This window comes from Electrona antarctica (assembly GCF_951216825.1).
Source record: "Electrona antarctica genome assembly, chromosome: 24".
NCBI lineage: Eukaryota > Metazoa > Chordata > Actinopteri > Myctophiformes > Myctophidae > Electrona > Electrona antarctica.
The window spans coordinates 21,692,783-21,719,542 of NC_136803.1; the positions used below are offsets into that span (position 1 = coordinate 21,692,783).

At 43.5% G+C, this 26,760-nt stretch overlaps 2 protein-coding genes across 2 annotated transcripts; one reads left to right on the plus strand and one right to left on the minus strand.

Moving 5' to 3' along the window:
- Positions 1 to 6,461: 6,461 nt before the first annotated feature.
- Positions 6,462 to 20,963, plus strand: LOC306917573 (transmembrane protein 182-like; the record flags this gene model as incomplete). The annotated part of the gene is made up of 4 exons (XM_079495869.1): positions 6,462 to 6,651; positions 8,700 to 8,804; positions 14,275 to 14,412; positions 20,725 to 20,963. The coding sequence occupies 4 exons, from the start codon at positions 6,462 to 6,464 to the stop codon at positions 20,961 to 20,963; spliced, it is 672 nt and encodes a 223-aa protein (XP_079351995.1).
- Positions 16,603 to 17,679, minus strand: LOC306917129 (ataxin-3-like; the record flags this gene model as incomplete). Its single annotated transcript, XM_079495262.1, has 1 exon — positions 16,603 to 17,679. The coding sequence occupies one exon, from the start codon at positions 17,677 to 17,679 to the stop codon at positions 16,603 to 16,605; it is 1,077 nt and encodes a 358-aa protein (XP_079351388.1).
- Positions 20,964 to 26,760: the final 5,797 nt, after the last annotated feature.

The window sequence follows — 26,760 nt, forward strand, 5'->3', positions numbered from 1 at the left end:
TATAAATATAAATCATACTTAGCTTGTTGCTTAGCAGAAAATAAAATACAAAAATAAAATGTAAAGATATTTTAAAATATATTTTCGTGAATGGAAATGGCAGCTTCCTTACTCAGCTCATGGGGGCTATAGTTCCAGACTCTATATAGCATTCCTTACTCAGCTCATGGGGGCTATAGTTCCAGACTCTATATAGCATTCCTTACTCAGCTCATGGGGGCTATAGTTCCAGACTCTATATAGCATTCCTTACTCAGCTCATGGGGGCTATAGTTCCAGACTATATATCATTCCTTACTCAGCTCATGGGGGCTATAGGTCCAGGCTCTATATAGCATTCCTTACTCAGCTCATGGGGGCTATAGGTCCAGACTCTATATAGCATTCGGAGATTGTGTAAGAGTTGTTTGGCTACGCGAGACTACTGTTAAACACATATCAAAGGTACAACATAGGGCTTGAAGACGTCCTTAAGAAGTAAATCAAGTTTAACTTGACCAGCTAATTAAAACGTGAATACTATTTTTTTTCTCTTTCTTCTTGTGACCTCGTTGAAGCCAAGGGCATTCTTGATTTATTTTATTTTATTATCTTCCCTCCAGACTAGGGATGCTCCGATCAGGGTTTTTTTGGACCGATACCGATTGTTTTTCTCATGATCGGTCGATACCGATAGGTCCGATACTGATCTTGTGAAATGTTGCAAATTTTAATATTTCCAAAATTATTAAATGTCAAAACTGTTTCTGTGTGTGTGTGGGGAGGAAGGGGAGAATGTTTAGGCCTGTCACAAAAATGCAAAATGATATTATGCTCTATATCTGATTGACATTTATACCACTTAAATGGTGTAAAAGATCAGTTTATCCAGACAATGTAAATTGCCGATCACATATAGGGTAAATGCTGATTTACCGATCAGAGTGAATATCGGTCGATATGGCCGATCACCGATCGCTGGCCGATTATCGGAGCATCTCTACTCCAGACCCTAAAAAAAACATTTATTATGTCCACAAATTCACAGCATTTTCAAGTGAGCTTGAGTTTTCATTACCAAACACGATTAAAAGAAACTGCAGTATATTGACAAATCAAACCTTCAATGTTTTTTTGTTTTTTTTGTAACCCCTCGTATGAGTGATCTCCACGAGGTCTAAACCAGGGACGTGCAGAGAGTGTTAGAGAGGCAGGGGACAAAAATATTTTCGGTGCGCAACCCAGCACTCTTTAGCTAGTGGAGATGCGGTTGTAACGACATGGATTTCTAAACAAATTTGTTCAACGCAAAATGCTGCGTTCAAGGTTCAAGAGACTTCGGGGAAAAAAATGCTATTCTCATGAATGCTGCCTTCCGGCATGGCATGGAAAGGAGTGGCATTTGCATTTCTTTCATGTAGTAAAAGGCTGCATTTGTGGTCTGGAAAGGGCGGTTGTTTTATAGACGGGTAAAAGGGGCAGGGGCTGAAAGCCTCCTTTGATGTCTATGTGTGCACGTCCCTGGTCTAAACGACGTGGCATGGTTGTCAGCAGTATGTGTTTTTATTTCCATGTCCATCGTTACATTCTCTCCGTTTTCACCTGAGATCCGATTCTAAAAATGTCTTCTACATCCTGACAGTTTTCTGAAAAAGCTATGTTTCTGTCAGTCGCTCCTCGATTTTTCAAAAATAGCAGACCTACAAGCTCGTAGCGCGCCACTCGGTGGCGCGCTATGAGCTTGTAGATCTGCTATTTTTCAATAGCTAAAGCATAACATAATGCTAACACCAAAAGGGGTTCCCGCCCAAAATGGGTTAAGCATTGTGACTCACACCCCCTTCTTTACACGAGAATGGTGTTCATAGCAAACGGCAAAATAAAGTATCGTAGACGAGAAGAACAGCGTTTTCGGGAGGTGAAAACGCAACAAAGTGAAAACACACCTTCCAGAGTCTCCATGTAAACGGGCAAAACGGTGAATCCGCAAAACTTGTGACATCATGGCTCACGCGGGCTCACAACGTATATGTTAATTACATTGACGCAGAGCCGTATAGGTGATATTTCCTAGAATGAGCAAGCACTCATCCTACGAATACAGATGTAAGTCACTAGCGATTGGTGAATGTTATGCCACCAGGGGGCGCCAAAAGTCCCAGACCGCCACCATATATATCTTTTTTTATTTCATTTTATTTATTGTTTTTCTAAAAAAAAAAATCTAAATATATATATATATATATATATATATATATATATATATATATATTATTTTTTTACCATGTTAAAAAACACGAAAAACACGTCCTTGGCGCTCCAGGACATCATGAAAAAGAAGTTAAATAAGTCCTTGGCGACCATTGAGTTAACACCCCGAGCGCACAGGACGAAGTTCACCGTCCTTTCAATTAGTAGCGCCGCAGGATGAAGATTGATCAAAAGGACGGAGATTATTTATATCAAAACCGATCGCATCGCTCCACAGCCTGGGAGCGCCTGTCGCGCAACATTCGATGTTGCGCAACAGTGGGATGTCATCGAAAATGTTCCCCCCCCTGTTTAGCCGACGAGACCGGAAATCATAAAACGTTAATAACTCTTGATCTAAATCATTCCATCCAATTCTAAGCAAAGATTATGTGTTAGACGGCCCAACGCGGTCCCGTCGCTAGTCGTGGTAGATTTAGTCATACCTCCTGTTGTTGTCGATCGCCTCTAGAGTGCTTTGGCTACATCTAGCTGCTTCAGCCACATCCGGGATAACATCCGGTCCGTCGATAAAAGTGCTTCGCTGCTATAAATGCTATAAATGATTTAATGGATTAAATAACCCCGGGCGTTCGGGGTGTTAACCATGATGTAAACGGGTGCCTGGTCTTTGTGGCAGTCCGTCAGCGCCACCTAGCGGCCTGGCATGGCATGGCATGCACACTACAGCATATTATTCAGTAAAATAAAATAAGAACGCAACGAGACTTTGCCGTTTTTATCTGGAGACCGTCGCCGTCTAAAAGTGGCCAGATCATGTTTAGCCTTGATCTTTTCTTTTGGTACTGGTTCCTGAACTGGCGGTATCCTACCCATGATGCATTGCACACATAAGGCGAGCAAGAGAGACGACCTGACTTCAGGTTTATTTCGTCGACTAATACTATGACGAAAAATGTTCCGACTACCGGTTTTCAATGACGAAAAACTGAATGGAAACTAATTGAAAACTAAAGCTATGATGACTAAAACTAAGACTAAATATACTGACAATTTCGTCAACAAATAAAAACTAGACTAACATGTTAGGAAGGAACTAGTGGACAAGAGATCCAGTATAAGTTAAAAGACACAAGTCATTTTACACTTGGTTGCATGCAGAAAATGGCAGATCCGCAGCGCGACACGTTGAGATAGTTTATTTTTCTCATTTACCGGTAGTTATTGTAAAGATCTTTTAAAGGGCATTCCACTCATTTTCAACATTTTACTATGTCATTAATATACTATTATTAATATGAATTACTAATATTAATATACCTTAGAGCTGTTGTGTGGAAATAATACAAAAGTTCCCCTATGTTGAAAATGAGTGGAATGCCCCTTTAAATAATATATTTGTGAATTTTCCATTTCTCCCTAGTTTTTGACTCATTTCATTTCCAGTAGGACTTACAGTACTGGTAGTTATGCGACTGCAAAAGTGACACCTGAATTGTGTACGGCTACGGCACGACCAGATCTTCAGCGCTTCCCCATGTACAGACTGATCAGGTGGAACCCATGTACAGACTGATCAGGTGGAAGCGTTTGAAACAGTATGGGTATGATCATGATGCATGGGTTTTGGGTGGTTAAACCCATTTAGACACAAGGACGATTCTACAAATGCCTTCCAAATGTAAACGGTTTCCTGAAAAATCCCATGTGTCTATGTGTCAGTCGTTCTCAAACATTTTCATGTTCCCCATACATATATGTAATTGGCCGCCGACCCTCATCTGAAAATATGTTGTTCCAGGGACCCTCCCAGTTCGCTATGAAAGAATATATATTCAAAGATTTGCGCCACATTTTCACGATTTTTCAAAAATAGTAGATCTACAAGCTCTGAGCTTGTAGATCTGCTATTTTTCAATAGCTACAGTATAACTATATATATATATACATAATGCTTAAAACACCAGAAGGAGTTCCCGCCCTGAATGTGTTAAAGTACGATTTCTGACTGGGTAGAATTTGGTTACCAGTACAGGAGCCATGACCTTTCTTTTTATTTTTACATTTTTAGTTGAAATAATGTCTAGGAAAAGTGTAATGTCTTTTGAAAGTCTTCATAATATATACTGTATAAATACATTCAATTTGACAGACTGTTGGACCGTCACTGTTGAATCTCAGTTCTATTGTATAGCCTTTCTGTACCTAATCTGGATTCTCAATGCTGGCATTCCAATAATAAAGGCTGAGGAGATATTTCCACCAGGGCTTTCACTTCTAGTGATTTTTACTAGTTGACTATAGTTGTTGACATCATCACATTTGTGATGACGGCTATGGGCGTTTTTATCCCAAGCAGTGTTTTTTGTGCAAAACTAATGCTTGCAATGGATTCAGCATCATGAAAACCCCCCAGATTGACATGTCACATGCTACATAAAGCATGATGATAATTTGACTTTTTTTCTATAGGTTGTTAATGATATGGTCACATATGCCAATTATGAAAATTGCTCAACATATGCAAGTTAGCATCTGGCAGTTTCTACATTTATAACATAACACCTTGGTATACTCAACATGTCCGGGTTCACATTCTGGCAAGTGGACTAATTGGTGGTTACGTGTATGTAAAAGCTAGAGAGGTTATGTGCATGGTTTGTACCTCCGACTTCATCTTCCATGTTCTCTGTCGTCATTGGTTGTTATTCCTTCCATAATTAGGTGGGTGGGGAAATTAATTGTAAATGTACATCCCCGGAACATCACTTTACTGTACTCTTAGTGCGGTTTTTATTTTTAGATTTGTTTTCAATTGCTTTCGCCTGGTGTTTGTTTAATTAAACATTGTACTTTTTTCTTTTTTACTTCACTATAATTACTTGACAGCGTTAAGTAGGTATTTGTTACTTTCAGATTGGATTAATAATACAAAACATGCTCGAGCACAGATCAATTATGATGCATTAAGCTACCCAGCAGCACAAAGTAATTACATTTATTTAATTAAATTCAAGTGATTAAAACCATCCCCACTGTACCTTCACCAGCTGCAACATCAAGTGACGGAACAGATTCATGCAGTACTAATTACAATACTACTTACTGTATGATTGTGATTTGGGCCATTATGCTTTAATAATTAGTAGTTGTTTGCTATTGTAATCGTATAGCTCGGTGGTTCCCAAACCTTTTCATGACAAGGACCCCCAAATTGACACTTATTAGCCTACGGACCCCCATTAGAAAATATATGCCAACGACACGAGAAGATTTTTAACGGCTCTAGCAGTGATTCTCAAAGGACCCCCAGTTTGACCATAATTAGGCTATGACCCCCCCCCCATTTCTATCTTCTAAAATCTAAAGTTAATTTAACTCAAGAGTGACAAATGGAACCAAATGGACCCTGTCTGAGTTACAGACCCATAAGGGTCCATTTGGTTCCTAACCATCATTTAGCTGGGGACCCCACTTTGGGAACCACTGGTATACTGTAGCTTACTGTATCTGTCACAAAGTTTAGAATACTGTAGGACTAACATGTATAACAATTTGTTTTCTTCTAATTTGGTGAAGTAGAAAATGTAAAAGGAGTCCTTCCTTCCGCCACTACAGAATGCGTTACAGTATGTATGTCTGTGCGTTGCAGCGTCGTTGTTGGGACTATTCTGTACTGTACTCCAAAATAGCATCGACTCAACACAGCACTGCTATTTATGTTTGTGAAAAGAAAGATATCTGTAACCATATATCCCATGAAGTCACTTTTATTTTCATACTGCCACGGTCCCCCCCCCCCCCCCCCCCCCCCCCTCTCTCTCTCTCTCTCTCTCTCTCTCTCTCTCTCTCTCTCAGGGACGTGCAGAGAGTGTTGGAGAGGCAGGGGCTGAAATCCCGTAAGAGGGCACTTTCGGACAAACATAGCTGATCTACAAGCTCGCGAAGCGTTGTGAGCTTCTAGATCTGCCATTTTCGGGGCGCAACCCAGCACTCTTTAGCTAGTGGAGATGCGGTGTTTTTAACGACATGGATTTCTAAAAGAAATTGTTCAAAAATGCCGTGTTCAGGAGTCTTCGGAAGAAAAGAAAAAACAATTCTCCTGAAGTTTTTTTTACAGACGGGTAAAAGGGCAGGGGCTGAAGCCCCCTTTGATGTCTATGTGTGCACGTGCCTGCTCTCTCTCTCTCTCTCTCTCTCCACATTCCTACTATTGCTATAGCCACACCCCTGTGGTAGCAACAGACAGACAGACAGACAGACAGACAGACATGTCTCCTGCTGATAGGCTCCATATTGTCCTGTTCCTGGCTGGGTTCTGCGGCGCCGTAGGGTTCCTGTTCATGCTGCTGTCCTGTGGGACTCAGTACTGGCTGCTGGTGTCCGAGGAGGAGGAAGAGGATGAAGATGAGGGTGTACTGCTGCTGGAGCCGTCTGTGGAAAAGAAGGGGGCGTCTGTGAGTCGGTGTTGATTTCGTTGACTAATGCCTCATTCCATGTCACAGGACGCCGAACCTGGTGTCCACCAGGTGGCACTGAATGAGATACTATGACAAAAAAAGAAAAATCGTCGACTACCTTTTTCACTGAGGAAAACTAAATGGAAACTAAGCTATGATGACTAAAGCTAAGACTAAATATATTGACAATTTTGTCAAAGAATAAAAACTAGACTAAAATATTAGGAAGGGACTAGTGGACAAGAGATCCAGTATAAGTCACTTGTGATTTTACACTTGGTTGCATGCTGAAAATAGCAGATAGTTGATTGAACACGTACGTTGTACTATGATTTGATTTGGATGTGTTCTAAATAAAGTGTTAGTGTTGATAATCGTGTATTAATCTAATTATAGACAGTAAACTAATACTATTATACTTAAAAAGATAAAGATCAAGGGAAGAGATTCCCGAGATTCCTTGAGAAGCCCCACGGAAGCATGAGCGTGCGTCACAGAGCTCATGTTTGGGTCTGAAGTCCCGGAAAAGATGCGCTGTGATTGGCCAGTAATCACTTGAGTGGCAGCGTGACGCAACGTGCCTTCCACAATTCCGGCGTACTTCCTCTCCCAGTGTAAATTCTTCCGCCCCTCCTTCAACACACAACGCTCCAACGAACTGCAGCGGCCAATGAGGCATCTATTTTTTTTTAATATCTAGGGTGGGGGTGGGCTGCACTTCCTGGTTGGCAAGGATCTCTTCTACTGTGGTATTTCGCGCATTTGACTGGCACTAGCCTCACAATCCCGCCTAGTGTAAAGCTGCGTTCAGACCGGAATATATATATATTCGCCTCGGTTCGTCCAGTTTGTGCTGCGCCAGGTCACGCCGCGCACGTTCGCGGCATGAGCGCAACTATCGTCTTTGCATTGACTTTGTATGTAATCGCGCCGCTCTAACCATCCAAGTCTGAACACACCTTAGCACTCATTCCAGAGGGCCACTATAGTTCCACACTCACTCCAGAGGGCCACTATAGTTCCACACTCACTCCAGAGGGCCACTATAGTTCCACACTCACTCCAGAGGGCCACTATAGTTCCACACTCACTCCAGAAGGCCACTATAGTTCCACACTCACTCCAGAGGGCCACTATAGTTCCACACTCACTCCAGAGGGCCACATTGCATAGTTTGCGTCGTAGCAAAAATAGCCGATCTACAAGGTGTGTGTGTGTGTGTGTGTGTGTGTGTGTGTGTGTGTGTGTGTGTGTGTGTGTGTGTGTGTGTGTGTGTGTGTGTGTGTGTGTGTGTGTGTGTGTGTGTGTGTGTGTGTGTGTGTGTGTGTGTGTGTGTGTGTGTGTGTGTGTGTGTGTGTGTGTGTGTGTGTGTGTGCGTGCGTGCGTGCGTGCGTGCGTGCGTGCGTGCGTGCGTGCGTGCGCGCGCGCGCGCGTCAGCTCTTTCATGAAGGTCTGTTGTGGAGGTGTGCATTCAGGGGCAGCCCGGACCTCACTGTGTGGACGATGTTGAGCGGTAAGCAGTGCTGATTTCGTCGACTAAAACTATGACAACATATGTTCGCCGACTACCTTTTTTTTCACTGACAAACTAAATGGAAACTAAGCTGCGATGACTAAGACTAAGTATACTGACAATTTCATCAACAAATAAAAACTAGACTAAAATTATAGGAAGCGACTAGTGGGCTCACGTTGTGAGCTTTTTGTTCCAGGCTATTTGTTCCAGGAGTTCCAGAAAGAAATGTATTCTGTAGCAGTCATTTCACGAAACCGCTACGATTTTGCGGACCCTCTGACCCTTTCAAGTGTATTTTTATATTTTATCGATTGGGTCAACAAATCTATTTCTAATTGTCATCAATTAAAATGTTCCCTTCATCATTGTATAAACATTACAAACATTTTGAGGGGCACTAGCCCAGTATGGGCTACACACAAAGCTGGGCAAAAATACGATTCCTGTTCTGACTAATGCATGCACGCGCACACACACACCCACGCGCACACACTTTTTTCATTGTTTTGTTCTGCTCCTGTTGTTCTCCTCAGCCAATCAGCCAAGTTCCAAAGTGTGTGAGCCTGCCTTCCTCTTTCCATTCCCTGTCCTCGACGAGCCTGGCCATTTACATCCCTCCACAGCGGACTCTGCCATTGGTTGGTATAATTTAAGATATATTTTGTGAAAGAGGCATGTTGTGGTCAACAGTGGTTCCCAAAGTGTGGTCCGGGGACCCCCAGGGGTCCTTGAGGGAGTTCCAGGGGGTCCCCAGCTAAATGATAGTTTGGAACCAAATGGACCCTTATGGGTCTGTAACTCTTGAGTGTACAAATGGAACAAAATGGACCCTAATGGGACCCTAATGGGTCCCTAATGGGTCCCTAAAATGGACCCTAATGGGTCCATTTGGTTCCATTTGTACACTCAGAGTTAAATTAACATTGATTTTACAATATAAATTGGGGGTCCCAGAGATAGAAATGCTATTAAATGGGGGTCCGTAGCCTAATGTATGTCAAACTGGGGGTCCTTGAAATTATACGGGTTGAGAATCACTGCTAGAGCCGGTACAAATCTTCTCTTATGGGGGCACCTGGGATCTCTTCAAATGGGGGTCCGCGGGCTAATTAGTGTCAGCCTTGATGCCGTCGCAATGGCTGATTTTACACTTGCTGAAAATAGCCGATCTACAAGCTCACAACACGTCGCACTACGACGCGGTGTGTGCTTGTAGATCGGCTATTTTCAGCATGAAACCAAGTGTAAAATGACTTATACTGGATCTCTTGTCCACTAGTCCCTTCCTAACATTTTAGTCTAGTTTTTATTTGTTGACAAAATCGACAGTATAGTTTTAGTCATCATGGCTTAGTTTTTATTTAGTTTTTATGTGGTTTTTGTCAGTGGAAAAATGTAGCAGACGAATATTTTTCGTCTTAGTTTTAGTCTACGAAATCAACACTGGCACCAGGCGTCTCTTCAGGTTATGATATGATATAGTACTTTATTGTCAGTTTGCAACTTTGCACTGAAATTCGTCTTGCGACCCAGCAGCCTTTTATGCAACACATATACACACATTATTTGACATAACACAAAACCGAAAAGAAAATACAATTACATACATAGAAACATAAAGGCAAGAGCAATGCCCACAGCTCAGTCTAGTACTGGCCAAAATCCTGATTAAAGGGACACTTCACCCTTTTTTTCTAAAATAATATGTTAATGACACTTTCCTGGGGGTCTTTATGTGTGTAATATGTGGTTTTAGATATTTTAGATTTTAGCAGTGAGCCCAGTGTCTCTGATGTCATCGACACTGGGCTCACTTCCTTCCAGGACTACAATTCCCATAATGCTTTGGTGCACTGCTCCTCCTTGGGGATAGGGGAGGGCTGTCTTACTGAGACAACATGTAGTCCAGGAAGGAAGTGAGCCCAGTGTCCATGACATCAGAGACACTGGGCTCACTAAAATATCTAAAACCTCATATTACACACACAAAGGAAAAGGAAAGTGTTCTAAAAAGTGAAAGTGTTCTAAATCTTCTAAACGTCATTAACATATATTTTTTGGGCAAAATGGGTGAAGTTTCCCTTTAAGCCTCAAAGTTGACTGATGGACAAAAGATCTCTTTAGTCTGACCTTATTGTATGCTGGAACACCTTATCTCCTTCCCCGAAGGTAGCAACCTATATTCTCAATACAAAACATTGCTAGTATTCCTTGCTAACCTTAGGATTCTGTTATCATACGTGGATGTATAGAGTCTCTGAAGTGGTTGTCCAACAAACTTTGAACAAATGTTCAGTTGTGACTTAAAAAAATCACACCCGTGTGAACTGAGTGGTGCAAGGTCTTATATAGCCTGATCAGCTGTGGTCTGACGTAATGTCAGTGACCATGGTAACCATGCTCACCTGTGCACGGACACGTACACAGGTGCACGGACACGTACACAGGTACACAAACATTCAGACAAAGCTGGTTATTGGAGTGGTTTGCACCACTCAAAAAGGACAACTTTAGTTTTTTTCAAACAAGGTTCATGTTTTAGGTTGTTATTAGACAAAGTAAAAGATGAGTGTTATTTTCTTTTTTTCATTTGCTGCTTTCTTTCGTTACATGATAACATGATACATGATAAATACGTCCTTTTTGAGTGGTGTAAACCACTCCTACAACTGGCTTTTGTGTGCAGAAAAAAATGAGCATGGTTGCTATGTTCAAAATAATTTCTGACGTAATTAAATCACACCCGGGTGAACTGGATGACCGTAGCAACCATGGTCATTTTCTCTGCACAGAAAAAGCCAGTTGTGAAATCACATCCGGGTGTGATTTCATTACGTCAGATCAGAGCTGATCAGGCTACATAATACCTTACCTTATTTCATTACGTCAGACATTACGTCAGACCACAGCTGATCATGCTATATAAAACCTTACACCACTCAGTTCACACGGGTGTGATTTTTTACAAAATGTTACGGCAATTTCTTTATTATTATTTACTATAGTCCTGCTAGACCCCAGAAAATGACATCTGGCCACAAAAGATCAGAGGATCTACTGAATGTGAAGGTAGAGGTACTAGGGGGATGCCATACTGTGTGTAATAGGCTCAATAACCTCTCCTTTCACATTCAATAGATCCCGTGATATTTCGTGGCCAGATGTAACTTCTTGGGCACTAGAAGGGCTATAGTAAATAATACAAAAATAAATTACCATAATCTTTTGTAAAATAAAATACATATTTAGCATGTTCGAATGCCCCCGCCCCCTGTCAAAATCTTTTACTTAGTCTAACTAGACCTGTACGTGCCCGTCGGCCACCGGCCTACTTGAGAACGATGCAACTGAATCCACGGACATTTTTAAAAGAAACCTTAAGACATACCTTTTTAGCATTGCTTTTAATTAGGTCATATCATTATCCTTGTTTTAGGTTTATTTGTAATGTTTTCCAATGTTTTTTTTTCCCATTTCCTTTCATGTCTTTTATATTTTAAATCTGTGAAGCACATTGGGTTGCACTTGCTGTATGAAATGTGCTATACAAATTTTACAAAGTTTTGATTGATTGATTGAACGTGGGAACCTAATAATACCCGTTTTAACTATCTGTCTGTGTCCCACATGAAGATCTTTGTATCTGCCTGTGTCTGAAGAGGGCAAACTGACTGTGAAAAGTGGAGTGGTTAAGTAATCAATTTTCAGGTGTGGGCGGGTTGCCATGGCAATCAATTGGCTGAGGCAGAGGCTGGAAATTGCACAGGTGAGGGGGCTTTGGCTCATTAGGCCCACTGGCAGAGCCTGACCAGAGCCTTTTGTGGTGGTTCTGGAGAACCGTGGGTCCGACCGACTCGATACCGGACACTGCAGTGCACTCCCTGCGGGGGTGAGGAACGCGTGTGTCGAAGTTGAAGTCGGTGGGGCAAACGGTTCTTGAGTTACGTGCATTACAACCGTACACACACGCACGCAGAGACATGGCGCATTTATATCATCATACTATAATTAAGCCTCTACTGCTGTAGATCCACTCTGCCTGCACCAATCGCTCCCACTTTTCACACAGGCATTGACCATAATAATATGGAGGTCTTAACGAAGCCTTTAACAAATTATAAATTAATAATGCATTTATTAGTGAATTAACGCACCCAGGGCGCAGTACCCCCCGTGGTATTTCACAACGGGTAAGGGCTATAGTAGGATAACAACCTAAAACATGAACCTTGGTTGAACAAAAAAAATTAAGTTGTCCTTTAAGGCTACAGACATACATACCATACCAAATGAATTGTACTGTTGACAGTTGAAAAGGTTTTCCTCCAGTATGGATACGCTGGTATGACTCTGGGTTATACTTGACGTGTTGAAACTCTTGCCATACATTTTACAGTGGTACAGGTTTTTCTCCAGTATGGAGACGCAGGTGTGACTTAGACTTGAGACTGCTTCTGTGACTGAAACTCTTGTCGCACAGTTTACAGTGGTATGGTTTCTCTCCGGTGTGGATACGCCGGTGTGACTTGAGAGACGCCGACTGACTGAAACTCTTGTCGCACTGTTTACAGCGGTATGGTTTCTCTCCGGTGTGGATACGCTGGTGTGACTTGAGAGTAGCCGACTGACTGAAACTCTGGTCACACAGTTTACAGTGGTATGGTTTCTCTCCGGTGTGGATACGCCGGTGTGACCTGAGAGACGCCGACTGACTGAAGCTCTGGTCACACAGTTTACAGTGGTATGGTTTCTCTCCGGTGTGGATACGCCGGTGTGACGTGAGAGTCGTCGACTGACTGAAACTCTTGTCACACTGTTTACAGCGGTATGGTTTCTCTCCGGTGTGGATGTGCTGGTGTCTAGCGAGACTGCCTGGCTCGCGGAAACCCTCGTCACACTGTTGGCAGCGGTACGGTTTCACTCCGGTGTGGATACGCTGGTGTATTGTCAGGCGACGTGGCCTATTGAAGCTCTTGTCGCACTGTGTGCAGGCGAAGGACATTTTCTTTTCCGCGTAGCTCCGATGTTTCGTCTTTGCTTCTCTCGCCCCATGAGCTATGTTCACGGTAAACCGCTGACGACCGTCGGGTATCGGTCCTGCATCCGCGTCTCCTCGTCTCTGGCTGGCTACGGCGGGGCCGTCGATCTGCAGAGGGGCCGCCGAGCTGGGCGTCCGTTGGTTCCTCAGTGTTTGGCAGTATGGACACTCGGAACGGGAGACCTGAGTCTGGACACATTGGGACTCGCTCCTTCCTTCCATCATCAGAACTGATGCTTTACAGTAAAATGGACGATGGGGACGAGAGTTTTGGGTTCCTCTCTGGGGGGGGGGGGGGGGGGTATATGTCCTTTATATTACTTTCTCCCTCTTCTCTGTGTTTATCTGTGTCATCTATCTCAGGAAAACTCCTTTTGGGGTATAGGTCTTCCCACCGAGATGAAAGTGAAAAAGTCTAGTTACAATTCAGACCTTATACGTAGGCTGCTGGCCTATAGGAACATCACACACATCACACAAAACAAACCGTTTTAAGTGCAAGCGTAGAAGTGATGACTATAGCGCAGGCTGTCCATGTTTGAGCCATTTGTGTGCACGTCATCATCACTATGACATCATCAACATGACATCATCACCAGAGATCATCCAAGTAGAAGCCGTGCCGATCGGTGTGTGAAGCACGCACTCACTCACGCACGCACGCACGCACGCACGCACGCACGCACAAATCACAGCACTCCATCTTTAACGCTCTCTAACATATAACAGTGGTTCCCAAACCTTTTCATGTCAAGGGCCCCTAAAATGACACTTATCAGCCCACGGACCCCCATTAGAAAATATATGCCAGGGACCCCCATAAGAGAAGATTTCTAGTTTTCTACGGCTCTAGCAGTGATTCTCAACCCGTTTCATTTCAAGGACCCCCCCAGTTTGACATGCATTAGTCTACGGACCCCCATTTAATGGCATTTCTATCTCTGGGACCCCCAATTTATATTGTAAAAATCAATGTTAATTGAGTGTACAAATGGAACGGGTCCATGATATATATTCATTGTGTAAAAAAGTGATATATTTTTTTACCATCCTGTTGTCTCTATTTACAGTTTTCAGGACCTTCTGGAGTGTCTTCCTCATAATGGGCGTGGTCTCTGTGGTGATTGGTGGATTTCTTGTCATCTGCGCTGCCCCACTGGCCAATCACAGACTCTATAAAGCAGGCGGGGCTTTTCAGCTTTCGGGAGGTAAGGATGCTGCGTTTTAGTCGATTCAATCTACAGTGGATTTAGTCGACTAAAATGTATTTTGGCGGCCCTGCCGTCGTAATGATTTTTACACTTGCTGTAAATAGCCGATCTACAAGCTCACAACGCGTCGCACTGCGACGCGTTGTGAGCTTGTAATCTGCATTTTCAGCATGCAAGTGTAAAATGACTTATACTGGATCACTTGTCCACTATAGGCCCTTGCCCCTTCCTAACATTTTAGTCTAGTTTGTATTTGTTAATATATTTAGTCTTAGTTTTAGTCATCATAGCTTAGTTTTCATTTAGGTTTTATTCGGTTTTCGTCAGTGAAAAAAGGTAGTCGACGATCATAGTATTAGTCGACGAAAACACTGGCAGGCAGACAGTGGATGAGAGCAACATGGTTTAAACCGTACACCGGTGCTTCTCAACCTTTTCCGGATGTGACGTTATGTAGTCATGCTCTTTTGAATAGTTTTAATTTAGTTTTAGTCGCATTTTTGTCACCTGGAATGTTTTAAAGTATTTTTTTAGTCGACTAAAATATGCGATTTTTAGTCGACTAAAACTTATTTTGGCGGGCCTTTATGCCGTCTTAATGACTGATTTTACACTTGATGGAAGGAGGTATAAAGCCCGCACACCATTCTTTTGGTAAAGAATGACTTTATTGAACAAACGACAACGTTTCGATCTTGATAGATCTTCGTCAGGTCAGTATCACTCCGATTGCCCGGGGTTATTTAATCCATTCAATCATAGCGCCCAATCGATTTATAGCAACGGAGCACTTTTACAGACGGACCGGAAGTTATATACGGATGTGGCTGGAGCAGCTAAATGTAGCCAAAACACTCTAGAGCCGATCGACAACAACGGGAGGCATGATTAAATCTAACGCGACTAGCGACTGGACAGCGGGGGCCGTCTAACACAGGATATTTTTCTTAGATTTGGACGGGATGATTTAGATTGCGAGTTATTAACGTTTTAAGATTTTCGTTGTCATCGGCTAAACAGGGGGGAACATTTTCGATGACGTCCCAATGTTGTGCAACATCGAGCATTGCGCAACAGGCACTCCTAGGCTGTGGAGCGATGCGATCGGCTTTCATATCAATAAACTTGAATAAACGTCTTTTGGATAAAACTTCTTCCTGGGCGATGGGTGTTACTAATAGAAACGACAGTGAACTTGGTCCTGGGCGCTGGGTGTTACTAATGGAAAGGACAGTGAACTTCGTCCTGGGCGCTGGGTGTTACTAATAGAAAGGACGGTGAACTTCGTCCTGGGCGCTGGGTGTTACTAATAGAAAGGACGGTGAACTTCGTCCTGGGCTGTGGAGCGATGAGATCAGTTTTCATATCAATAATAAACTTCGTCTTTTGGATAAAACTGCTTCCTGAGCGCTGGGTGTTACTAATAGAAAGGACGGTGAACTTCGTCCTGGGCGCTGGGTGTTACTAATAGAAAGGACGGTGAACTTCGTCCTGGGCGCTGGGTGTTACTAATAGAAAGGACAGTGAACTTCGTCCTGGGCGATTGGGATGGTATACAGATGCACACATGATTCATCACTTTTACACTTGCTGAAAATAGCCAATCTACAAGCTCACAATGGTCCCCTATATTTGCAAATATATAGATCAATTAACATTGATCTATATATTTGCAAACATTACACATGACCCGATGACAGACATGTTATCACAAAAAAAAGAACATGAGGGGGAAAAAATCACACCCCTGTGAAGTGAGGGGCGCTCTTATCATCATACATCATCATGACGTAAAATAGACACTATGCCTATTTGCTCAGACACTATGACATCAACTTCTCCATTCATTGTCAATGGGAATTTAATGTTTGTGTAAGACGAAAATCTACACTAATAGCTGAATATAGGAGGGGCTAGCGCCCCTCAAAAAAAGGCTAAATTAGAAACGGAAGATGCTATGGTAAAAAAAAAAGGGCTGTTACAGACTTGGACTAGCTGCATCAGATTTGTCGTATTATCCCGTACGGGTCCATTTGGTTTCATTGTATGCTCTCAAGAGTTAAAAGATCCATCGTGTAGCTGGGGACCACCTGGAACCGCCTCAAGGACCACTGGTTGAGGACCACTGCTTTCTGGTCGAGGCAGCCGGTAATCGACATCGGAGAAGCTTTCTCCACTTCACTGGCTCTAGGGCTTGTTCCGTGCAGGGCTCTCCTCGCCGTCACTAGCACGGCCCTGTGATCCTGAGCCGCTGCTGCCCGTCGATCCATCCTCTGCCTGCTGCTGGTTGGGTCGCCGATCGAAGTAGGCCTGTCTCCTCCTACGCAGTTCCTCCGCTGGGGGCTCAGAGCGAGCCAACTCGCTCTGGGTTCCCTCTGATATTCCACCGCCGTCGCTTGCTGCTGCCGCTGCGTCCCGGCTGCTAGTCTTAACATTTCCCACGTTGGACTCCAAAGACCTCTTACTGGTCACCGCGCCGCCGCCGCCACTCCCACCCCCCTGCATGCTGAGCTGTATGGCCTGCCGAAGGTCAGCGTCTTCATCCTCCACCTCCACGTCTCGTCTGCTGAGCGCCAGGGCTCTCCGCAGCTCGTCGCTGTCCCCGTCCTCCAGCCCCATGCCCGCTGTCCATGAAGGCTGAGCCAAAGGCCTTCCTTGGAGGCCACTCGACCGGCTCACCTCTCCGATGAGCCTGGGGCGTTGCTGCTGCTGCACCCTCACCATGCCGAGGACCTGATCCGCCTCGCACTCCGGCAGGTTTCCCAGGATGACAAATATCGAGTAGCCTTCCTGCTGTAGCTGTGCGAGGAACAGGGCCAGGTAGGTGTCCGAGATCAGCTCCGGTCCGGTCAACAGCGAGTTCAAATTGAACCACTGTTGTCCGAGCCTTCGCACCGTGAACCAGTGCTCCTTATAGTTGCAAATGAAGGCCTTCTCGTTCGTGGGCTCTATCATTTGACGCCGGTACTCTGGGCTGTTGAAGAGGACCTGCTCCAAGCCCCACACTTTACCCAACGCGCTGCTAATAACTTGAATTGAAAAGAAACCGCTGTCGTCCATGTTTCCAGACGGTTGCCGTAAGAAGATCCTGTACTCGTCGCTGGCCATCCCTCCCTCGGCCATTCTCATCCGTTCCTCTTCGTCCAGCTGTTGGGCGATGGAGGAGAGGTCCACTGGAGTAAAATACTCCCCTTGCAGGAGGTTGTTGAGGCAATGCTGGGCGCAGAGAGCGCCGTCTTGTTTCTCGTGAAATATGGAGTCCATATTTGTGTCACACGTTGGCCACTCGGGAGTACATGCAAGTTTGCTATGTGTGCATTACTTTCATAATACACTTTGATTTCAGCACTGACTTTGGACAACTACTTTGAGGATTTACTGTGATTTAAGTGATTTGTTACCCAATAATAATATTGTCAGAGATGTTTGTCACTCCCCTCAATAATGTTGCACGTGTTGCCAACGACCAGTTCAAATGAAGACTGGCCACGCGCGTACACGCACGGGGCTGATGTTATAGTACTGAGGTCATCACAGTGACGTCATAGACGCCTTGAATGACCGCGGGGCTATTTAACAGATATAGACGAACACAGTGCTGACACTACACTACAACACTGACGTCAGAACTGACTTACATCAGGGGTTCCCAAACATTTTCATTCTCTTTTTCATTCCAAAATGGGGGCACGGTCGGTAGTGCTGTCGCCTCACAGCTAGAAGGTCCTGAGTTCGATTCCCGCTGGGGACTCTGTGGGCGCTGGGGGGCGTGTCCTCTCCTCCATGTCATCAGTGCCCATACCCGAGGCGGGGTTGGCGAAATGGCCTTTCCGTGTGGAGTTTGCATATTCTCCCCGTGTGCCCTAGGGTAGGTACATCGAATGCCCAAATCTGATGGTATTCTGCAATTGAAATGTTTTAGTTCAGGTTCGGTGAACGGGTGATTGGATCTGAAGCCGAAGCCTAAACCTGAAATTTGAGGCATTTCAGATTCAGTGAAGGCCTTTTCAACTTCAGGGAACTCTGGCTGTACAGCTAGGGGCACTCGCGGCACATGCCCCGCTTCCCCTTTCGGGCACCGCCCGTTCTTACAGAGTTGCGGCTTTTTCTCTGCGACCGTTGAGTCTTACGAGACGCCCTTTGGATATGTCGTAGAGCTCTGCGCAAAGTTAGCTAGCTTGTAGTTAGCTGTTTTTTGTGCTGTTTTTACACATGTAAGATTGCCCAAAGTTGAAGGTTGATGCTCAAATGAACTGAATTTGAAGCTTTTCCCCTGGGGGCCCCTAAGGGCCCAGAAGGCCCAAAAAAGGACACGGTGCTCTATTGAGATGTGGGAACATTATATTGAAAGATTGGAGCGCAGATCTGTCAGGAAAAAAAACCCCGTCTTTAATCAGCCCAAGATTCACAGATGGTGTTGCAGCCTATAAGTCAAACACCCTTCCCCATCATTTGGGCCATTAAGATCATATTTTTTTTCCTGACAGATCTGTGCTCCAATCTTTCAATATATTGTTCCCACATCCCAATAGAGCACTGTGTCCTTCTTTGGGCCTTCTGGGCCCTTAGGGGCCCCCAGGGGCAAAGCTTCAACTTCAGTTCATTTGATCATCAACTTTTAACTTTGGGTCAGTCTACATCAGGGGTGCCCACACATTTATGATGTGAGATCTACTTTCAAAATGTCCAGCTCAACAAGATCTACCCACTGAAAAAATAAGTGTACCATTGCTGAAAATAGTTTAAATATATAATGTACCTTGGGGGGCTTTGGAATAGGGAGAGGGGAGAAATTATGGGGGACAGGCAGTTTCTGCTGTCAAAATATGTCCCCCCCCCCCCCCCCGTATTTAACTTAAACGCCCAATGCATTCTCAATGGCAATAGCACAAACTTTGGCATGCTACTAGTCCTACATACTTACACCTAGAAACCCCATTCAAACCTATTTAGGTTCATCTTATGGTGGACATGTTTGCCTGAAAATAAATCTTTGAAATGTTTCATAGTTTTAGAAATATAGTGCTTTCAAATTTGAGAAATTCACAATGGGGCTCAATGGCACGTCAAAAAATCACTTTCACCTAGAAACTCCATTCACACATTTTATAATTCTGCTTACTAGTGTGAAGACACATGCTGGAACCTTTTACTTTGAAATGATTTGTAGTTTCTGAGTTATTTAACTTAAACGCCCAATGCATTCTCAATGGCAATTACACAAACTTTGGCATGCTACTTGTCCTACATACTTACACCTAGAAACCCCATTCAAACCTATTTAGGTTCATCTTACGGTGGACCTGAAAATAAATCTTTGAAATGTTTCATAGTTTTAGAAATATATAGTGCAAGGACACTTCGACACCAACTCTGGGGGAGCCCGGGTTCGAACTGGCAACCTTGCAGTTACCATCCAGCCACTCTACCCCCTGAGCCACCGCCGCCCTGTTTTGGTTTGGTTTTACTATAGTTTATGACAGAATGGAGAGAGAAAGCTAAATTCATTGACAAAGTACATTTGGAATTTGTCACCCATCCTACACACCCTATACCAGGGGTGCCCACACTTTTTGACTTGAGAGCTACTTTCAAAATGACCAGCTCGGCAAGATCTACCCACCAAATCAATTATTATACCATTGCTGAAAATAGTTTAAATATGTGGGGGTGGTGGTGATGTTCTCCATTCCTCTCTCCCCAGGCGTGTGTCTGCTGGGGGTGGTGGTGATTTTTCTCTATTCTCTCCCCAGGCGTGTGTCTGCTGGGGGTGGTGGTGATTTTTCTCTATTCTCTCCCCAGGCGTGTGTCTGCTGGGGGTGGTGGTGATGTTCTCCATTCCTCTCTCCCCAGGCGTGTGTCTGCTGGGGGTGGTGGTGATGTTCTCCATTCCTCTCCTCAGGCGTTTGTCTGTTGGGGGTGGTGATGATGTTCTCCATTCCTCTCTCCCCAGGCGTGTGTCTGCTGGGGGTGGTGGTGATGTTCTCCATTGCTCTCTCCCCAGGTGTGTGTCTGCTGGGGGTGGTGGTGATGTTCTCCATTCCTCTCTCACCAGGCGTGTGTCTGCTGGGGGTGGTGGTGATGTTCTCCATTCCTCTCCCCAGGTGTGTGTCTGCTGGGGGTGATGGAGATGTTCTCCATCCCTCTCTCCCCAGGCGTGTGTCTGCTGGGGGGTGGTGGTGATGTTCTCCATTCCTCTCCCCCCAGGCGTGTGTTTGCTGGGGGTGGTGGTGATGTTCTCCATTGCTCTCTCCCCAGGTGTGTGTCTGCTGGGGGTGGTGGTGATGTTCTCCATTCCTCTCTCCCCAGGCGTGTGTCTGCTGGGGGTGGTGGTGATGTTCGTGGTGTGGATCCACGTTCTGGACACTCTGGAGGGCTTTGCGTGGCAGCAGAGGCTGGCCAGAGGAAACCCCGCCTACCGCCTCGCCGTCCACAACGGGCCTTCCTTCCTGCTGGCTCCCGTCGCTGGATTCTTCTGCCTCCTGTCCGGCGTGCTCTTCATCACGGTTGGCCGGAAAGTGCGGACGACATTCCAGAATAAATGCTGAAGTTGTGAAATTAATTTCATTTTTTTTCTGCATTTTAGTTGATGATCTTAACACATAAATGGCATATATATATATATATATATATATATATATATATATAGTAGGGTTGTAACGATATAGTAAATGCATCGAAAAATCTATTTTAATTTCAAGAATCGAAGTATATCGAAATGAAAACGGCAACATTGACTGTATCGTATCATATCGTTTTGCAATTGAAATAATCGATTGTATTAATACTCCATTTTTGTTCGTGGTATTTTGCATTTTTTTAGAAGAAAAAAGAAAAAGAGGGGTTTTTAGTTTAAAATAATGTCAATGTATTTTAAAAAGTTCCTGTATCGATTTCAAATCATTGAATCGTATCGTATCGTATCGCCATAATGAACCAATATCATCCATGTATCGTATCGTCAACCATGTATCGTGATACGTATCGTATCGCTGTTAAAATGTATCGTTACACCCCTAATATATAGTATATATATTTGTTTTGACAATTTGTGTCCAATTTGTTAATTAAAATGATCCAAGGAATCTAGCTTCAGGAGAATGGTACAGCGTAGGTGAAAACATGTTTCCCAAATTCAGTTCTCAGTGCAATTTTGTAGTCACAGAATTGCAATGTCTATTTTGTTGAATGAGTTAAACACCTGCTCATGTAAGTTAGTATAGATGCTCCGGGATTGGTCTGTCATACAAACGAACCAATGTCTCCTCACAATTCATACAATTCACAATTAACCCACTTTAGACCTAAGGCCGATTCTAAAATGAAATGGCTTCTAAATCCCGACAGTTTTCTGAAAAACCTATGTTTCTATGTCAGTGCTGCTCAACCCTTTTCATGTCAAAGATCCCCAGAATTATTTGTAGTTGACTCTCAATCTGAAAATATGTTGTTCCAGTGACGATTTGAGTTAAAAACATTCGCTCTGAAAGAATATAGAAAAGTGTGTGCCATATTTTCAAGATTTTTCAAAAATAGCAGATCTACAAGCTCGTAGCGCGGCACTCGGTGCCGCGCTATGAGCTTGTTGATCTGCTATTTTTCAATAGCTAAAGCATAACATAATGCTAAAAACACCAAAAGGGGTTCCCGCCCAGAATGGATTCACAAGGAAGGACCAGGCAGTTTGAGGACCCATGAGGTTTAAAAAATCAGGATTGTGTTTTGTCATCAGTGGAGCTGAAACAACGTTGTCCAGCAAAGTATTCAAACGCGTGACTCCGTTTTGATTCTTTCATGATGCAATTAAAGCAGATCAGGACCACCTGTATATGCCAGTGGTTTTCAACCTTTTTTGAGTGGTGTAAACCACTCCTACAACTGGCTTTTGTGTGCAGAAAAAAATGAGCATGGTTGCTATGTTCAAAATAATTTCTGACACCCGGGTGAACTGGATGACCGTAGCAACCATGCTCATTTTTTCTGCACAAAAAAAGCCAGTTGTGAAATCACATCCGGGTGTGATTTCATTACGTCAGACATTACGTCAGACCACAGCTGATCATGCTATATAAAACCTTACACCACTCAGTTCACACGGGTGTGATTTTTTTCATTTCAAAGGACCATTATTTATTCTGCTTTTGAGCCACGAACCACCGTTTGATGACATCTCTCAGACCCAAAACGAATGAATATTTGGTTGTCGTTGGATAAGATTTTGTCTATAATTCCATGCTTTATAGGCAAACGTTTATCAAAAATAATTATTCTACATTCTCTACAGTCTTCTTGTAAATATTAAGCAATGCAGATGTTTAACAATAATGTAACTCTTGAGAGCGTAAAATGAAACCAAATGGACCCGTACGGTACGGGTCCATTTGGTTTCATTTATAAGCTCTCAAGAGTTAAAAATCTATAAGGGTCCATTTGGTTACCAACTCTCCATCATTTAGCTGCATGGGGACCACCTGGAACCGCGAGGACCACTGGTGGTCCCCGGATGTTTGCTGAACTCTACTCTCTGCACTTCCAGATTAAAATGGACCGAGTTTTGGAACATGAACTGATTGCATGGTGAGTTTTATTCCTGTCATTCTTTTCTTTTTTTTTATCCCACGATTTTTGTAACCCATTTTTCACCCCTGTGTCAATTATCTAATGTGATCCTGGGATCTACACACCCTCCGCCAACCTAGTCCCCATATGGGGGACATGGGGAGAGCAACGGACTTGAACTCATGCTACCTTCATGCCCGAGTGTCCAAGTTGCTCCTTTACAACTGACGGGGGAGTTTCCCTGGTTGGACGTAACGGGTGGAAGGAACACGTTATTCCAACCAGTTCCTTTCGACTTTCCCCTCCATCAGGCGCCCCGGCTGGCCAGGGGGAGGCAGTTTGTGCCTTATCATTTTATCTATTAAGAATTGGCGTACTGGCCTGGGCCATGGCACCTTGGCTGGTAATCCAGTCTGGTAGTGTGCCGCGCGTTCGACTCCCGATCCCGACGGCCTTTACTGCATGTCTTCCCCCCATCTCTCTCCCCATTTCCTGTCAGCCTACTGTCTGTCCCTTCATACAAAATATAAAATAAAGGCAAAAGCCACAAAAAAAACATAAAAAAAACAAATTTGGCGTACAGTAGTATGTAGAAAAGAAAAAAAAACAGGTGCGCTGCCTTCCTCTGGAAACTGCCCTTTGTTTAACCCATTCTAGACGGGAACCCCTTTTGGTGTTTTAAGCATTATGTTATACTTTTAGCTATTGAAAAATAGCAGATCCGTGTGTCGGATCGGTGGTTTGACTGGCATTTGACTGGCATATTCACATTCATGATATGACCCGATATGACATAAGGGTCGATCCGATACTTTTACCGATACAGTATCGGGACATCTCTAGTTATTACTGTACAATACTATTACTGTACGTGCTTAAAATTGCACTTATTTTGCGCCGCCATCGTTGAAAACAATGTATTTCAAACTCCGGCTTGTCCCTCTCTCCAGGCTGCATGAACAGCGCTCGAGCGTTCAGTTTATGCCCCCTCAATATCGTAACTCTTCTATTTAGATGGCTCTGCTTTGGGGGAGCCCGAAATCGAACTGGTTGCCATCCAGCTGTTCTGCCAGGCCACTCTACCCCTGAGCCAATTTTGCCGCATATTTAGTAACCTCTAATAAGCTATATAAGGCCCTTGAAATCCTGCTTATTCTTCACCGCTTCATGCCCACTGGCTTGAGTAATAGCAGTACATGTCCAGAATACGCAATGTATAAGTAAGTGGTCGTCATGACACGTTTTGAGAAATATAATAAACCGCCGTCCCTCCTGACTGTCTGTCATTATCCCATTTTGGACGGGAACGAAATCTGTGTGTCACTTTCTACAAGCTCATATCTTGTAGCTCATATCTTGTAGCTCAGGCTCATAGCGCTATGAGCTTGTAGATCTGCTATTTGTGGAAATATTGTGAAAATGGTGGCGCAACTCTTTGAATAATAAATATATATTCTTTCACAGTGAACGTTTTTAACTCATATATTTGCTTCTGGGGGTGGGTGGGGGGGGGGGTCCCTGGAACAACATAGTTTGAGATGGGGGGGGGGGGTTGTGGCCAAATACAGACAATTCTGGGGGTCCTTGACATGAAATAGTTTGAGAACCACGGACATAGAAACATAGGTTTTTCAGAAAACGAAATGTCTACATTACGAAGACATTTTGTAGAATCTGTTCTCGGGTCTAAATGGGTTACATTTCATAATCTGTAGTTTGTCTCTGCATGCCGTTGGGCCCAAAGTAATTCAAATCCATTATAATTGATAAGTCGACGCTGATTAAGTGCGGAGGCCTGTGCTGCCACCATGCTTGCTTTGCTGCTGCCGTGTTTGTCAGCGAGAGAGAGAGATATGATAATTGAGTTTGACTGTGTGACTCAGCCTGCCATTAATGCGTTCAGGACGGGGAACCCATTTTGGTGTTTTATTTAAGCATTATGTTGTACTTTAGCTATATTGGAAAAAATACCAGATCTACAAGCTCGTAGCGCGGCACTCGGTGCCGCGCTACGAGCTTGTAGATCTGGTATTTTTTCTTGTTGGTCTTCATGCTATTTTTTGAAAACTGGTGAAAATGTGTCGCAAATCTTTGAATGAATATATATATATATATATAATTATTTTTATTTATTTATTTATTTCAGATGGGGGTCGGCGGCCTTAATGACATATTTTTGGCGGTCCTTGACATGAAAATGTTTGAGAACGACTGTCATAGAAACATAGGTTTTTTCTTTTTAAACGGTCAGGATTTAGAAAGCATTATTTAGTAGAATGTTGTCCTCAGGTCTAAATGGGTTAATAGGACTGTGTAGAATGCAGGGTCAGGGCTCTGGGACGACCACAGTAAATGAGACTGTCATGATCTATTCTGTGACAGCACTTTTTCCCTTGATGGACTCTCTCTGGTGTCTCGGTTTCCACCCGCGTTGTTCCGCCAGTCGCCACTAGAGTGCAGTGTTGCTTCAACTTGAAGCAGTGTTGATTTTGACAGCAAAATCTTTGATTTTAGTTTTTAGTCATAGTCTCTTCTTGAATAGTTTTCATTTAGTTTTAGTCACATTTTAGTCACCTGGAATGTTTTAGTTAGTGTTAGTCTAGTTTTAGTTGACTAAATACCATACGATTTTAGTTGACTAAATCCACAGTTGATTTAGTCGACTAAAATGTATTTTGGCGGGCCTTGATGCTGTCGTAATGACTGATTTGGACACCAACAACGTCACAGCGCGACACGTGAGCTTGTAGATCTGCTATTTTCAGCATGCAACCAAGTGTAAAATGACTTGTCTTTTACTTATACTGGATCTCTTGTCCACTAGTCCCTTCCTAACATTTTAGTAGTTTTTATTTGTTGACGAAATTGTCAATATATTTAGTCATAGTTTTAGTCGTCATAGCTTAGTTTTCATTTAGGTTTTATGTCGCTTTTGTCAGTGAAAAAAGGGTAGTCGACGAACATTTTTCAGTCATATAGTTTCAGTCGACTAAATCAACTGGGGGGTTGTGTGGAAAAAAACATAAACTACTGTATGAGAGTTGTTTTTCTAACCCCAATAAATCATAATTTATTATCATAATAATTATAATCATAACAACACTAAATATATCTGAGGGAGGAGCATCATTGCAACCATGTCTGACAACATCTCAGCCACGTTTAGAAACTTTATACCGATCGTGTCGGATTATATAAGCCATGTCGCACGTGTGCGTGTGCGTGTGTGTGTGAGTATGAGAAACGATATAATTAACAACGATTAACTCAGCTAGCTGCTTTATTTCTGTCAGAGAAAGATTTTTGTTCTCTCTCTCTCTCTCTCTCCTTGTTTTGTTGTGTAGTTAAAGCTGCTATAAGCAATAATGTCAACATTTTAATGACCTTTCTTTTTTTGGTATTCAGACAGCCAGCAATGGGTAGAACGCTCCCAAAAAAGCAGATCTACGAGCTTGTAGATCTGCTATTTTTGAGTGGTGCAACCACTCCAAGGAACAGCAATGTCCGTGTTCACCTATGTGACACCTATGTGACTCGTGTTAACCTATGTTTGTGTGTGACTCATGTGTGACTCATGAGTACCAGTAGGGGCGCTGTCGTGCCAGAAACAGAGAGAAATAGTGCTGTACTGTTGCCTGCTAATGAGAGCGAGAGAGAGAGAGAGAGAGGGGGGTGTAAGGGGGGGAGTTGCACCACTCAGTTCACACGGGTGTGATTTTTTTTATCGTGAAAACCGAGTGCAAATCTGAATTCGAATATAATATTCTTTCACGTTGAAAGTTTTCA